Source organism: Crocodylus porosus, unplaced genomic scaffold (assembly GCF_001723895.1).
Source record: "Crocodylus porosus isolate Cpor-Errol unplaced genomic scaffold, CroPor_comp1, whole genome shotgun sequence".
NCBI classification, from domain to species: domain Eukaryota; kingdom Metazoa; phylum Chordata; order Crocodylia; family Crocodylidae; genus Crocodylus; species Crocodylus porosus.
Genome location: NW_017728951.1, coordinates 28,964,460 through 28,980,179, shown reverse-complemented (window position 1 = coordinate 28,980,179; position 15,720 = coordinate 28,964,460). Strand labels below are relative to the sequence as shown.

Below are 15,720 nucleotides of genomic sequence, written 5' to 3'. Positions count from 1 at the left end.
TTTAGTTCCTTCCTTTTTGCCTCCCTTGCATATGCAGCTCTGCACTAGGTACAGCACTGCTAAAGTATACAATATTCTAGTATATGCTGCAGGTGCAATTATTTTGAAAATCTCTTCCAGCACAATTTCCTTCCTGCTTTGTTAATGTGGTAAAGTAAATATGTTACTGAGCCTAATGCGATACCACAGAAGAGAGCATGGGGAGAGAAAGTTTTCAAAAGCTAGAGACCTTTGGACAGATTCTGAAATTACAATTCTGAGTCAGCGGCCAAGCAAAGCAAGATACAATTGAGACAATTTACTCAAAACTAGATTTATTTAAAAAAAAAAAAAAAAGTTGAATGCATAGCACTCATCCAGATTCCATTGTTGTGGACATTTTGCATTTATGTGCATCATTTTAAATGGTGCCATAAAACACACATTTGGTTCTCTCAGTAAGAACATGTAGTGTATTTATTCAATGAACACTGGTAAAGCCCTTTAAGTAATATATTGAAAATGTTCAGTGTACACTACTTTCTCCATATATCATGAAGCTGCAGCATCAAGAGAAATTTAGATTAAATAAATAAAAAGTAACCAAACAAACAGTACGTAGTGGATGCTTTTAAAGTTAAGCCTAATGGCTTAAAATACAGTCAAATAAAAATACCCTATTGTCTGTAGACTCTGCAGAGCTAACTGAACAATCCCCCATATAAATTCCAGTGTTAAAGTACTAGCTATCTTTTGTGTGTTAAATACCTATGGGATAGATTTGCTAATACTTCCCCCCCACACATGCACACCAAAAAATCTATATTGCTGTATTACATGTAAAGATGATGATGATTTAGCCAACACAAGGATTTTACTGGCTTTGCTACAGATGTCTGCTGTTATTTCAAGTCATGGTCCATTACAAAACTGTACATTCATAGTTTTAGAGGTAGTTAGCACATTGAAGACTTGGATATAGCACTGAATAAAGTGAAACCTGAACATGCAAAAGTGTTTCTTTTGGACACATTTCTTATCTCAATCTAACATTTCAGGTGGTTGGAAGTTTCTACTCCCTAAGCCTCAAAAGTAGGGACAACTTTGAAGAAGAAATGAAAGGAAAGGGTTACATTTTGAGGTAACCACCAGACCATAGGCTGTGCTTACATGGATGTGTATTTTCTGGCATAAAGCAGAGGAGCTTAATCGTCCTCATTTTGATCCCCTCAGTCCCACAAAAACCAATCAAACAAACAAAAAGTCCTAACCACCCTGAAGCAGGACGTGTGTATTAAAATAACTCCAAATACAGAGGATTCCTTCTCCTCAAAAATAAAGGATAAGTTCTTGCAGCACTTTCTGGTTCAGCTCCTGGCAGAGCATCAGAACAAGCGCAGCCATCCTCTTCAACTACTGAGTATTCTGGAAAGTCCCCCTCTCCCATGATAAATATCTTTTCCTTGAAACTGATATCACATATGCCTCCCCGCTTCCCACCCCCACAAGAACCATTCAGAATACTTGGGGTTTCACAGATCATATAGGCTTGGCCCCATTTCTGCCATGTAAATCATAAATTTAAGTGCTACAAGTAAGGGGGAAAAACCATAAACACACCCAAAATATTTGTCAGTATGGCTCCATTAATCAATTCCTTTTACCCATATCAGATTGTGGTGAGAATCTGCTACCACCTTTTATGAAAGAAGAGTATATTAATGGGAAAAGTTCTCTCACCATCACCTTCATCCCCTTGCTGAAGAAATGAAACTTCCTACTCTGGCTACCTACACCATAAAAGATACTGCAGTTCAGACAACTATGTATTAAGTGCCCTCCGTGTTACATAGCAGTTCACTCTGCAATATGGGTTTGACTCAGCATGAGGACTACAGAGACTACTCTTCAATTCGGATCTTCTGTATTGCAGAAGAATAAGCTATTCTAGTAATACCTGAGAATATATTCTCCCTTCTCCCCTGAGCTTGGCACGCAGTACTGGATTCCTGTATGTATTTATCTACACCTTTTCCTGTATACGTTGAGATTTATAGACTGTTGAACTAAAGGATACTTTTATATTGGTCATATCAATAAAACTATATATAAATCACAACAACTACCATATTAGTTCTGTTACAGAATTAGTATCTTAAATTTAAACTGAACTACACATTTCTGCAGTTGTTTGATAACGCACTTTAGGGAGGCAGAAAGTAATTTGGACTGAAATAACATTTTTTAAAAACACATATGCCTTTGGTATGAATGATCTGTAGATGTCCTGAAGGAAAGGTTACCTTAAATTATACCCAGTTAAAAATGTAGACAACAGCAGCACAGAATCTATGAGTAGATAATTCCCTGAGTTAGTGTGAAAGTGTTACTCCAAACATGAAATGAAAAAAAAGGTAGAGTAGAATATTCGTCCTGCGAGGCACAAAGTGTAAAAGCTAACTAAAAAAAAAAGTCAGTTAACTTGAGCGCCTTATACAGTAAAGCATACAATCGAATGAATGAGCAAAAGCAAGAACAAAGAGTAAGTTGCATTACTGATTCAGTCAAGAAAAGTTTCTCTCTGTAGGCCTCATTTCCAGGGAAGCCTGGGATCCCACACTCTTAAGTTTGAATTTACTCAAAGTAAATCTTAATACTGTAGGGCAGTAATCAATATGGCCTCTTCAAAAATAATACTGCATGTCTCCCTCATTAAAAAGGAGAGCCTGTGGTCAATCCAAAGCTATATTTTTAAAATTTGGGTGGATGAGTGGTAGGGGGGAGCACAGAGTGCAGTGGAGGGCCAGAAATATTAGCTTATTATTCCCATGTACATACATTCCTTTTTGAAGGCATGCTACATGCTTTTTCTTTGCAGTCTGAATTGAACTAATGCATCTTCCGATCTGGTTGCCATTCCAGTTGCTTTCTTTCTGGAGAAAAAAAAAAGTACTACTTTTATTCAGATTGTTGCTGTTGCTCTCAGACTTAGAGGCTATATGGGGGGGGGCGGGAAGGGGACTGGGGAAAGGGGTAAGAGAGAAAAAGAAAAAAGAGACTAACTGAATTTGTACTCATCACCTTTCAAAGCAGGGAGTAATACAAGGATAATGTCCATTGATCTGGTAACTCCGGTTGTAGGATACACTTATACATGGCTTTACTTCTATTGGAACAGCTAGTGACATACCAGTACCAGTCTGCATGTGACCTCGGGCCTGAACAGCGGACTGCAAGGCAGCAGGACAAGTCTGCAGTGGATAAGATGATGTATGACTAGTTGACATAATTTGCTGACAGGTTTGCTGTTGTGATGTTGGATGGTGATACTGTAATGGAGTTTGATGTGTTTGGAGATACTGTGGTATTTGCTGTGGAACATAAGTCTCCTGTGGAGTTGGGGTCTGAAAAACACTGTGTTGCGCAGACTGGGCATGTTGTCCCTTTTGCTTGTTTGCTTCTTTTACATCATTATCATGTGCACTAGAAGACAAATAGAAAGCAATAATGTTTTAGCCTGACTTACAGTTTTAGGACCATTCTAACAAACCATAAAGCTAACCAATTTGAAATCTTATGCCAAAACAATTCATCTACAACATTAAGATTAGTATTTGCATTTAAGATTGGAGGAAACTTTTTTATTGGATTTAAACACATCAGGGCAGAAATCTTTGCAACTGTAGTCTACTAATAAGCTAGTGTTTGAGAAGCAGAAAGTGAAATAGTTTCTTCTCTTCAAGCTATGAACCACAAAGCAGAAATCTGATAGTTTTGGAAAATAACAGCTTTGCTATTATAATTATCATTTACCCAAGGATCTTTAGGCACTTCAAGCAATACAAACAACATTCCGTAAAGTATAGGCTAATGTAATTTTCTCCTTTCCTCAGCAAGTCAACACTTAAACGGTACATCTGGCTGTGTCATATTCCTTTAGATTCACACCTGCTTGCTGACTCCCTCTTTTCAGTTCTTCTACTGAATTCAGAAGTATACAACTTGTATACCTCAGTTAATGGTGTAATTTAGCCATGTGTTTAAATTTTTTTTCTGCACAGGTAAGAGGATTGACATTTCGGGTGGCTGTTGTGCTCCTATAAATGATATTCTGATTAGCAATTCATTATTCAGAGAAAATGGTATACAGCTAATTATGAGGTGTTGCTGATTTGTTCTGGATGCATTGTAGGGAAGAACTCACAGCAGCTCCTGAGATTTTCCAAAAAGGTGTTAACTATTTTTCCTTTTCTGAATAACACTCCTGTAAATGCCACAACATTTGATTTTTGTATGCCTGCCTATTTACTGTGTACACTATATTAGACCACCAAAGGAGACAATTATGGGGTGGAGTGTTAATCTGTATGGAAGAACATTCAGTTTCTCTTCAAGTCTAAATTTAGCCATTTCTGTGCTTCTTAAGCACTAACCAGTTTGGACCTGGGTAGAAGTACACCTCAGTATGGGGTAAGTGATGCCAGTAAGCCTAGACCATCTAGAACAGTGGTCTTCAAACTGAGGTATACAGCACTTTGCCAAGGAATACATACCTACATCTTTAACAACAGTGACCAAGTGCAAGCTCCATAAATGTGTGGCAAGTAATGGCAGAGCTGCATATTGACACTGCTCTGGCATAGGGGGTATGAGCACCAGTATCTTGCAGGTAAAGGTCTACATGGTTTGAAAACCACCTATCTAGAGCAATGGAAATGACTGTGTAGCACTTTTACAGCCACATTTAATCCTATCGTCCCTTTGAATCCCATGTGCAGGAATCTGATATGTAAGTGACAACAGCCTGCCACATCTTTCAATTTGTGGCTAAATGCAAGTTTTCCCTCTTAGTGGTGGGTCTGACTATCTGTAGTATGCTCCATTAGAAACTTCCAGATTGCAGGCCTTTTGAGTAAGTGGGAACTCCCAGGCTGCCTGTCCTATTCACTGGATAAGTATTGAATTCAGGATGTGTTGGGTTTTTTTTTTTTTAAAAAGATGCCTGCTTTCAGCGTTTCAATAGAGATGCAAAGCTTATACTAGAGTGAGGCCTTTGTCCATGTATTTTACTTGCTAGAAACATGGTGAGTTAGATTTTCTTTTCTTTTTTGTATCAGGGGCTTTGCATTGGTTGAGGTGCTACACTTAATTCCAAGTACTTTTGGAATCGATGCGACAAAACTGCTAGCAAGCCAATGGGTTTTTTTGGGCTAGTGGTGGAATCTATACACACTTTTAAATACAACTATCCTTTAAATGCACAATAGGCTGAGAAAGAAGTTTTTAATAAAAATGAGAAGCCAGTATAAAGCTTACATTAATAGTCGTTCAATACATGGCACCAGGAAGTCCCAGGAGTATGCAGTAAGTCGATGCAGTCGGGTTGGCCATGTTGGAGACAGACGCAAAATGATTCTTGAAGCAGCCACACATGCAGTAGCAACTAAAGAAGGGGCATAATTTAAGAATGCATGATCTGGGGGGGGAGTAGGAGACAAAAGATTTAGGTAAGTTAGAGACAAATATTATCCAAAAACTAGAGAGGCATTAACCACATCATGCAACGCACCTTGTAAGGATACTTCCAAAAAGTAGTCTGCATATTTTGCCATGTATAACTTAGTCTTCTCTAAGGAAACCATTGGCCAACCATCATGGAGATCTGTCTCATGAACAGCAATAGAAAGGTAATAGTCGATGAAATGAGCAGCAGTTGGGAGGCACAAGTTCCACTGAAATGTTTCTAGCAACAATAGTTCCATATGTAGCAAGTTCTGTTTTGTTAACACTAGATTCATGTTAGTCATACAGCCCAAGCTGTTCAGCTGTTCAAGTTTAGGAACGCTGTCTTCCTTTTCTTCAAATTTACCTTTGGGCATGGAGAAAAGGAGAAAAAAAAATTAGAAATATAAAGCAAACGCCACTTGCTGTCTAAACTGAAATATGACAGGAATAAACATGTCAAACACCTCCATTCCTCACATAAACAAAACTCAAGGGGAGTCTGGCCTGAAGTGAAAGAAAAAAGCTCTGTTATAAAGTGTTAAGCTTTAGCAGATAATAGTCAGACATCCTGCAGGATATTATGTGGTGCCATGCTTCCTGTTGTCTCTCACGGGTCCTTATGAGGGGTTTGTTTCAAAGAACGAATACATCCAGACTAGATCACAGCATATTTTAGGAGTAGCCAAATAAACAATGGCTAAATACATAATTCTAAAAGCTGCCAGTCATTAGTGACATACTATTAAGACTTTTTCTGAGTATTCAAGAACAAGCTGCAGTCTTTGGATTTTTTTTAAATGCAACTATTTCTTTGAAAATCTTTCAGTTTTTAAATTTAGTAACTGACTTAAGGGAATGTCAGTAACATGCATCTGGAAATGCACATTGCACCAGTTATATAATTTTCCCCAACACTCCCTCCTTTTAAAAAGTTATCAGTAACTCCATCCCATCCCAGATTTTGACTCATCACACTTCTATATTTAGCTACCTGCTCCACTGCCTCAGTTTTATTGCAGAATCATTCTTACGATTTTTCACTCAATGGTTGAAGTTATGTTGTATTAGTAATTAAGTGTTTTTCGGGTGTCTCTGAATGTTCAGTGGACCAAGTCCTCTATTCTCCCATCAGCAATTGCAGGTACTCATCCAATGAAGACATTTTGTTTATTTACTGAAACTTTCAGAGAATTCTCTGAATTTACACAATCATCTTTCTACAACTGCTATAAACTTAAGAAGATATATTACACCACAATGAATTCCACTTATTCTACTATTAATAAAAAGATGTTTGACCCATACAACTTGACTGTACTTGAGCTCACCCCAAAATGTCATCCTAACCTTTTGTAGATGAACTTACATACACTACTTTCCATTAAACCAAATACTTTAAAATGTTTGTGAAATTTGCTAGGCAGCTGTTGTGAAAGACTGGGAAGAAAGGGGAGGAAATGGGCACTTTTTACTTTTTCCAGTATTTAATCTGTCAACCTCGAAATGACAGGTGGCCTTTAAAAAGAAAAAGTGCTTATAATTCCGTTTTTAATTGTAGTTATATATAAAAAAAATTAATTGAGGATTCTTTAAAGTCTGAACAGTCATTGTAGACTTCTCTGTCTACTTCTTTCAAGTCCAACAACAGTTGGAATAAGGGGCTAAAGAAAGGTCCAGTTATTGAGACAAATTCAGCAATGTCCATATAGCCCTTTATCTTCTACATACATTTACTTTCTAAATCTGCTCTATACCAGATGATCCTTCCATTTGGTACCAGATCCTGTTAGTTTAGTCAATCAAATTTGGTTGCATACTCACTTGCTAAAAGTAAGCAGGAAAGAGCAACGACATGCAGCTGTTGAATGGATATATCATAGCGATCCATAAAGAGGTCCAATAGGTAAACAGCAAGATGTCGTGCTGCAGGACAAAGTCTGAAACGATTGCTCACAATGGCAATCAGGTCTGCAAAATATCTTCTCAGATGTAACTGGGGAGATTGGCCTTTGTAGGAGGGCAGCTTCAGTTCCTAGATGGAGAGCAGTGTGTAGTTTTAATACAGCCACCATTACCATTATTTTGCAAATAAATATGGCAAATAAATTGGAAAAATGTCATCAAGAAAAGATTAATCCTGTTTTTATAAATGAACTGGAGGCAGATTTTAGGAATCCCCATCAGTTTCAACATTTCTGTCCAGAGCAGAACTGTTCTCTCCCTTGAAGCTACTTGTATAGTGTTCTGAACAACACCTATGAGAGGAGTAGTTATGTGGTAGGCCCACTTTTAAATCTCTCTCACTTGGCCCAACACTTAAAGACAAATGATCTGAATAGAAAACTCACTTTGAAGAGCAGAAGGTTGCAAGGACAGAGGCGTTAACTGCTAGGAGTGTGTGCTCTACTCTGCAGAGCTAATTTCCAGGCAAAAAACAGCTAAACCACCACAGCTGACCCCCAGCCCCATCATGAACAAACTGAGAGGAAGCACCAGATTGCAGAGTTGAGGTCAGGTAGGGTTTTATAGGAAAATAGTTAAAACTTCTTAGAAGGTGTTTGCTGTGTGACACTTAAGATGACTTAAAATGGAAATTTTCAGAATGTGACTGCGAGTTGAAAATAAATGGTGGCGTTCCATTTTTTAACCACATTTTAGTAACTTTTCCCCTTTGTAAGTAAAATGTATTACATTAGTTGCTGCTCTTGTACATAAGCCCATATATGCACACTGCTTTCATGAGCAGGCCTTTGCAAATCACCAAAAAACAAGACAACACAGCCACATTTTTACTAAGTTAAGTCATTGTAAGCTCACTTACAACTCTGGGGATAAGGCGAGTCTTATCATTATCAAAAAGCAGTGCCTTTAAAATAGTGGCATAATTCAGCTCACAGCTAAAACAATGTTAACAGGATTGCCTAAGCATTTTATTTGGGACAGCAAACCCCCTTACAACACGTACATACTTCTTCCGAGTATCTTGGCACCTTTCACACAGCCTGAACTGGGAACTTTTAACACATTCAAACAAGAGGATCTAGTACAACATGGCCCCCTATAGTTTCGAAGGGCAAAGATGGGGAAAAACCTGGTCCATCTAACGTGTGCTCAGGATTAACTTCCGATAGTCCAGACATTACACATCTTTCAGCTGCTCTGCTGCAGCCAAGGCTTTTCATGCAGTCTTCAATTACCCCAACTTGAAGCTGGCACAGTGCTCTGCCCTAGAGAGCAGGTTTGGAACCAAGAAGTGTCACAAGCGCATTTTCAGTTTACAGAGAACAACTTTCTGCACACTCCCTGTGGAGGCAGGCTGCAGCGAGGGAAAGGCAAGGAACTGGCTACTAGGGCTGGCACCACTGGCCCCTCCTCAGCAGTGTCCAAGGAGCCAGCCTGCTCCCGTCATGTTTCGAGCAGCGACTCCTTTGTGATGAGAGTTTTCCCCTCGCCGGCAGGTGGTTACTTCACCGGGGTGGGGGATCCTCCCGCAGCCCCGGGTACCCCCCTCTCGGCAGCGCTGGCCCCGAGCTCGGAGGAGTTTGCAACTCCCCGCCCGCAAAACGGGCGAGCGGTTTGTCTAGGGAGGACGCCTGTATGCAGGGCACCCCTCCCCGCGGGCCGGGAAAGCAGGGCCGCCCCCCACACCCCCCTGCAGTGACCCGCCCTGGGACCAGCCCTTCCCGCGCAGAGCATCAGGTGGCCGGAGCCCTGGCAGGGCGGCCGCGGCCGGCCGGGGGCTACCTTGTAGCGGAGCGCTTGGTGGATGTCGGCAGCGAGCTGTTCTTTCCACCACTGCGTCTCCAGCTCCATGGGACAGGCCGGGCTCTGGGCGCGCGGCGGCCGCCGAAGCCTGCGCGAGAGGACGAGGAGGAGGAGGAAGCAGCTGGCGTGGGGCCAGGTGGATCCTGCCCTACCCGCCCCGCCGCCGGCCACGAGATCGCTTGTACGGGGCAGCCCGGCCCCGGGACTCCTGCACCCGCGGGGCCCGGGCAGCCCCTGCCCCGGACGGGCCACAACAAAGGCTGAGGCAGCGGCAGCCCCCGCCACTCACCCCGGGCGGCTGCAGCGCGACTCACGGCCGCCGGGGCAGCACAACAGGGGGCAGCTCCGCGGCCATCGCGGGGCAGGGGTGGGGGCAGGAGAGCGGCGTCCCGCGACCTCTTCTCGGCATCAGGCCGAGCCGCGGCCCCAGCCCATTGTTAAAGGGCTGCGGCAGGCGGGCTTGTGTACAAAGCCAGGCGGCAGGCACATGCTGCTGGGCCTCTGCCAATCCACGCGCGCCTTACAACGGGGCCTCGCCGGAGCGCTCCAATCGCTGTGCGACACTCACGTAAGCTCGGCGGCTCTGTTCTGCCACCACATGCGAGCGGGCTTTGAGCCCGCTGAGCTGCCGTAGCCGGCCAGAATAAAGCGGGGGGCGGGGAGCTGTCACGTGACGCGTTCTGGCTGACGTTCAGTCTGGGCGGGGGGCGGAGCTAGCGCCTGTGGAACGTGCGGTGGTTGCCGCGTGCGCGTGCGCTGAGCCCCTCGTGGTGGATGCGGGCGCGGGCTGGTTGTCCGCCCCGCCCCGCACCGGCGGTGAGGGCGAGGAGCAGTGTCCGAGGAATAAGGCGCGACCCGAGCCGGTTGCAGGGACTGAAGGTTTCGGTGACGGGTCCTGCCGGTGTGGGGCTCTGCGTCCCCGCGCGCTTTGCCCGGCTGGTGGGCGGGGCAGGTTGGAAGCGGGCTGAGGGGAACGTCACTGCTGCGGTGACATCATTTCTCTTTGTCAGATCAGTCCACCAGGGTCTGGTGCGGCGGGTCCAATAAACGATGTCGCCGTGCTACTGTCGTTCCACCCAGACAGCGGAGCCAGCTTGATTCTTCTCTAAGTCTGAACTAGGAGTTTGCAAGACGTAAGAGCATGTGAGCGGGCAGAGAAGCCTCAGAATGGGTACGCCTGCCTTGCATTCCCTTGGTGCTTTGATTTCTTCTGAATTCTCAGTGGAGGCGTTCCAAGAGCACTCATTTTTCTCTGCCTGCCTCGAAACTGGGAGGTTTTTTCCTTGCATGCTGTCCTCATGGTGATCTGCCAGGATTTTTCATGCTGCTGTAGCATGTTCTTCTTCCACCAGTCTGGGCCAGTCAGGGATAGCACTTGGGGTTTTAATCTTTTCATATAAACATGGGAGTTTTATTTTGGAAGTACTGCAAAAAAAAGTCTGCCTTTTTCATCTGGAAAAACTCCAACTCACTTTCTTGTTGAGGGCCAGATTCATGATGGTTGAGTAATTGAGGCTGTTAATTTTGGAGAACCAGGGATGGATGAACTAGTCATTTCTGTTGTGAGTATTGCAACAGGGGTCTTTAAATATAAATTAAGCAATAATTCTGGTGTTTCTGTGTAGTATTAACAGCTGATGTTTCTCATTAAAACGTGCTTTCAAACAAGCTTTTCCAAATTCTTTTGTTTTCTACTTTAATTCTAAGACATTTGTGGGCTAGATAACTTAGTAAAACATTGTCTATATGCAAAACCCATTTAGGGTGAGAATATGTAGTCCTTAAAACCACGTTGCAGATTGTAGAGGCACTGTAGATGTGGAAGGAGGCAAGGCTGTTTTGCCAAAGTAAATCTGGAATAGACCACAGGCAGTCTTCTAGGCCACAGCTGTCCAATTTGTGGCCTACAGGCAGCATGTGGCTTGCAGAAAGTTTATCAGCACCCCCTGGACTCCCCCCCATCATGGGCTACCGGTGCTTCCTGAGTCTGGGGAGGGAACACCAGCAGGGCATGATCTGGTGAGGGGGATCCCCCAGCGGCCAGCCGACACTTCCGCCGCCAACATACTGCTGGTGGAGCCAATTTCGGGCGGGGGGACACTCCATAGGAGCACTCGCTGTTAGGGCGGGCAACAGCGCCCTCCCTACGTGGCTCCTATGCCACCCAGCCGCCTCTCTCTGTATCACTGTGGCTGCAGAAGGCTTTCCCTCTGTCTCTTGCTTTCTACATCTGCCCCAGGGGGTGAGATGGCACAAGGCAGGTCTTGGAGGGGATGAGGCAGAGGAAATCATGCAGCTGGTGAGCTGCAGGGGAACATGGGCAGACAGGCTGGGCTGCCTGCACATATGTGCTGAAGTGATGGAGGGAGCTGTGTTTATTGAAGTGGCTAGTAAAATGGATCTTCAGTTGTGAAGAAGGCATTGATATTAGTAATATATAGCTTAATTTAACTTATTAATGGTGATTAATAGTGAAGGGATTGTCTGAGGTGCTGAGTCAATTTTCACAGATGTCAGTGCAAATTGAGCGTGATTAGCACTGACCAGATTTGGACCCAGAAGGACCAGGAATGCAAGGGCCTGATATAGATGCTAAGCTGTTGAGGTGCTTTTGCCCAATACTGAGCACTTTCTTTCTGTGACTTGATTTGAGGGTGCTTATTCTCTCTCTCATAGGAGATGCTAGTCTCTTTGCAGGACTGGATCTTACATTCCAGCAAAGTGAGGTCATTCTGAAATAAATTGGTCTTATATATTATAGTAGAAAGTCAGAATCCATGGACAGTCTTGATGGTGGTAGTTAGAGTGATCTAAGGCTCTATTGCCTTTTTATGCTGAAAAGCTCATTATACTTCCTACTTAGCACAATAGAAGGGAAAGAGCCCATCCAGAGCGAGACAAACTCATGTTCTGTAGGGAAGTTACCTCCTGACATTCATTCTATGGGCATCCCAGCTGATGCTCTACTGTGTCTGCATGTTCTGAAGCTCACCTTGGGGCGCTAATGCGACTGATGAAGTCTCTGGTATCTTACCAGAGCTGGTTAGCTCCCTTCCAAGAGGAGGGAAAACTACATAGGAAAGTTAATTTCTGGTTCCTTTCACCCTCACAAATTCTAACTGGTCCAGCTGTTTGATGTTCATCTCTTGTTGGGGACAGTATGAGCACTTCCTTTGCTTCTGGAAGAAGCAGGGTTACCATTGTCAACTCTTGCAATTGCATTAGCTGGTGGAGGCTGGAGCTTGATTGAGATTCTCAATTTAAAATAACACAAGGGAAAGCTTGAAAACATGGAATGATTGCATCCGAATGACCTAGAAACCAGAGGGCAAATTAAAAGAAATACTTGCATTTGGATTCTTTGCAAGGCAAGGATTTTTTGTAATATTTTTATCAAATCATGAATTAAACACTTGTGGTTAGCTGTTTTGGAGATGCCTCGCAGTGAACTGTGTACCAATCCAGATCACATTTTCACATGTTAACTCCCCATCACTAGGATAAGGGGTGGAAATGAGGATGAGAGGGGAAGAAAAAGCCCAAGGAATGGAGGATATTTAGCTGTTAAACCTACTTTGCTCATCAGTTCTTGTAGGCTCCTTAGTAAGTAATTTATAAACTGATTTTAAGTAGTCATTTACACACCTGCATAGAGAGTGATTTGGTTTCTGTGAGAGAGAGAACTGTTCTGTGATGGGTACTAGCATTTGTGTTTTTGATTCCACAGGCATGCAAACACCTATTTGATACTCAGGATATTCTTTCCTAAGGATTTTTTTCAGCCAGGGATTTGTTCTGATTATTTGCCATCTGGTACAGAAATCATCCAGAAAAAGTAACTGCATTTTGCTATGCTTTAGTTCTTCAGAATGCAGAGCAAATGTTAACTAATTAATGAGAATAACACACGGTAAAAAGCAGTGGAGAAGTTCAGTAGTTGTAATTGTTGTAGGGGTACTTTAGTTCTACACAAGGCAAGCTCAGACATGATTTTAAAAAGAGAAATGACACTAAAGGCCTGATCTAGCAAATAGATGCTTTAGTAACTTAAATTGTTCAGTTGGGTAGTCCCACAGATTGGTGAGATTAAACACCAAAATAAATGTACTCACATGCATAAGTATGTTTGTAGGATGGATTTCTAAAACAGTTTCCACTACCAGCTGGTGTTGCCCTCAATGTTACCTCTGTTTCTGTAGAAGAACATCATTTTTGTCCAAAATGTTTCAGGAGTAATCTCAACATAGATGTATAATCAAGGATGTTTTTAAGATGAATCAAAATAGGACTTTGAAAAAGGAGTGTTTTTCATTTTTTCTACTGACTTTTGATCAAGTTTCATACATTGCTTGGTGGGCAAATACTTCTTGACATTTTTCAGAGCTTGAACTGTTTACATCAGTCTTACTTTGAAAATACTGCAAGAACATGTGATGCTTCAAGCAAGTAATTTCTGCAGTAAGAAATAATCTTTGTGTTACAAGGGGAAATAAGACCTGTGAAGAAGTCCAATAAACAGGATGCTAATAGGAGCATATTCTGAGACAATATTTTTACAACCTGTAAGAAATATGGTAGTGCATACTAGAAGCAGAGAAAGCTAATGAACACCCATATGCTAAAAACATCCTGTAATCACCCCAAATAGGGAAGTATGACAGTCTTTCTCTTGTATATTAGGAGTAATTACTATAATTGTCACCACATGGAGGAAATGACCAATGTTCAGCTTGGAGATTCATAAATACCAGGTGGGTCATTCAGTTGAGCTGTTGAGTGAGAAAATAATACAGATTGTATACCTTGCTTGGCAGATGCATCTCTGTGATTTTTGGGAAACTACTAGCAGATAAAAACCAGGTACATGGACAAAAGGGACTTCTGAGGGCTATTTTATTTTTAATTAGATTTATACAGGCTTCCCTCAATTTATGCAGTACATGCATTCCTGGAGAATGCCGCATAAGTCGAATTTGCATAAAGCGAACCTACTTTATAATGTAAGAAATAGGGATAGTTTCATGTGTTGGCTGGTCCCAGGGCTGGCTGGGATGAATGCAGACAAGTGGAGCCCCAGGTGGTGTGGGGTGGGGCACTCATCCTGACCCTGGAAAATGCTAGCAAGAGCTGCTGGCAGCCTCTGAGCTTCACCATGGCCTGAACCCCCTGGGGCTCTGCCTGTCCCAGGAGTGGCTGATGCCAGCTCCCTGTAGCCGCTGAGCTGCACCATGCCTGATGCAGGCAGCTGGCACCGGCAGCTCCTGGGGCTGCTGCAGCCAGGAATGGAGTGGAGACAGGCAGAGTGCCGGGAAGAACCTGGAGCCCCTGAGCCTGCAGTGGTCGCCGGCCCCAGCCTGCTCATGTCCAGCTGCTGGCAGCTCCCTGCTCCTACTGCAGCCCTGGGAGCAGTGGACAACACCTGCAAGCAGGTGGCGTCCATTGCGCCCAGGGCTACAGCTGGACAAGAGGAGGCTGGGGCCAGTGACCACTGCAGGCTCAGGGGCTCCAGGTTCTTCCCGGCACTCTGCCTGTCTCCACTCCCATTCCTGGCTGCAGCGGCCCCAGGAGCTGCCGGTGCCAGCTGCCTGCATCAGGCTAGCGGCTGGTCCCAACCTGCTCTCGTCTGGCTGCAGGCAGCTGCTTGCCCCTGCTGCAGCCCTGGGAGTGGTGGATGCCACTGCCTGCAGCTGGTGTTGTGACCGCCTGTAGCTGGACGTGAGCAGGCTGGGGCTGGTGGCTGCTGCAGGCTCAGGAACTCCAGGTTCTGCCCATCTCTGCCCCAGTCCCGGCTGCAGTGGCCCCGGGAGCTGCTGGTGCCAGCTGCCTGCACCAGGGCATGGTGCAGCCCAGCAGCTACAGGGAACTGGCATCGGCCACTCCCAGCACAGCTGGAGCAGGAGCTGGGGTAAGTGGGGACAGTCAGAGCAGCAGGGGGTTTGGGACACAGTGCAGCCCGGTGGCTGCCCTCAGCTGGTGCCGGCACCTCCCAGAGCTGCTGCAGCCAGTGCTGGGGTGAGTGCCATACCCCGCACTGCCTGGGGCTCCGCTTGTCTGCACTCATCCCAGCCGGCCCCAGGAGCAGCCAACCGGGGAAGCTATCCCTATTTCTTACATTTACTGTATAAAGTAGGTTTGCTTTATATGAATTAGATTTATGCGGCATTCTCCAGGCCTATGCTCATTGCATATATGCCAGTTTACCTCAAGTAACGAATATCGGGTATAAAAGGGTCATCCCATAAGAGCAAATTTGCATAAATCGAACCTGCATAAATCAAGGGAAACCTGTATTATAATTGGGGGCAGAAATAATTCAAATTCATCTTCCTTGCTACATAAATACCTAGGATGTGTAACTATGTTTCCTATTGTTGTTCTCCCATTCCTTTAGAGTATTACAAACTTTTGTTGCCTCTTCTCTAAAATTAACCCGTCCTACAAACACTTATGCACGTGTTTGACTTTTCACTA

General features: G+C 44.0%; 1 protein-coding gene and 2 long non-coding RNA genes across 6 annotated transcripts in view; 2 read left to right on the top strand and 1 right to left on the bottom strand.

Annotated features, from left to right (window-relative positions):
* Positions 1-297: 297 nt before the first annotated feature.
* Positions 298-9,548, bottom strand: CCNJ (cyclin J). Of its 4 annotated transcripts, none has more exons than XM_019556235.1 (6): positions 9,229-9,386; positions 7,306-7,516; positions 5,549-5,848; positions 5,296-5,455; positions 3,061-3,462; positions 298-2,912 (listed from the first exon to the last, which is right to left on the bottom strand). In XM_019556235.1, exons 1-6 carry the CDS (start codon positions 9,295-9,297, stop codon positions 2,837-2,839), a joined length of 1,218 nt encoding a protein of 405 aa, XP_019411780.1. In that variant the 5' UTR covers positions 9,298-9,386; the 3' UTR covers positions 298-2,836. The 4 variants fall into 4 exon arrangements, with proteins under 4 accessions (XP_019411780.1, XP_019411781.1, XP_019411783.1 ...); XM_019556236.1 differs by having other exon boundaries at positions 5,296-5,422; XM_019556238.1 differs by having other exon boundaries at positions 298-3,462; positions 9,229-9,548.
* Positions 9,549-9,576: 28 nt separating this feature from the next.
* Positions 9,577-10,686, top strand: LOC109324270. The gene is made up of 2 exons (XR_002104891.1): positions 9,577-10,128; positions 10,265-10,686. It is a non-coding gene; the product is annotated as an uncharacterized LOC109324270 (long non-coding RNA).
* Positions 10,687-13,038: 2,352 nt separating this feature from the next.
* LOC109323893 overlaps positions 13,039-15,720 on the top strand; it is a 22,965-nt gene continuing 20,283 nt past the window's right edge. The window contains exon 1 of the long non-coding RNA XR_002104772.1: positions 13,039-14,109. This is a non-coding gene — a long non-coding RNA (uncharacterized LOC109323893). The remainder of the gene's footprint in view (positions 14,110-15,720) is intronic.

What these genes read in the sequence shown, in the direction of transcription:
- CCNJ (XM_019556235.1), bottom strand. Translation starts at nt 9,297, where the DNA reads ATGGAGCTGGAGACGCAGTGGTGGAAAGAACAGCTCGCTGCCGACATC. An exon ending in ACCAAGCGCTCCGCTACAAG is followed by an intron (nt 7,517 to 9,228) that starts GTAGCCCCCGGC and finishes CTCTCCATCTAG; the next exon opens with GAACTGAAGCTGCCCTCCTA. An exon ending in TTTGGAAGTATCCTTACAAG is followed by an intron (nt 5,456 to 5,548) that starts GTGCGTTGCATG and finishes CTCCCCCCCCAG; the next exon opens with ATCATGCATTCTTAAATTAT.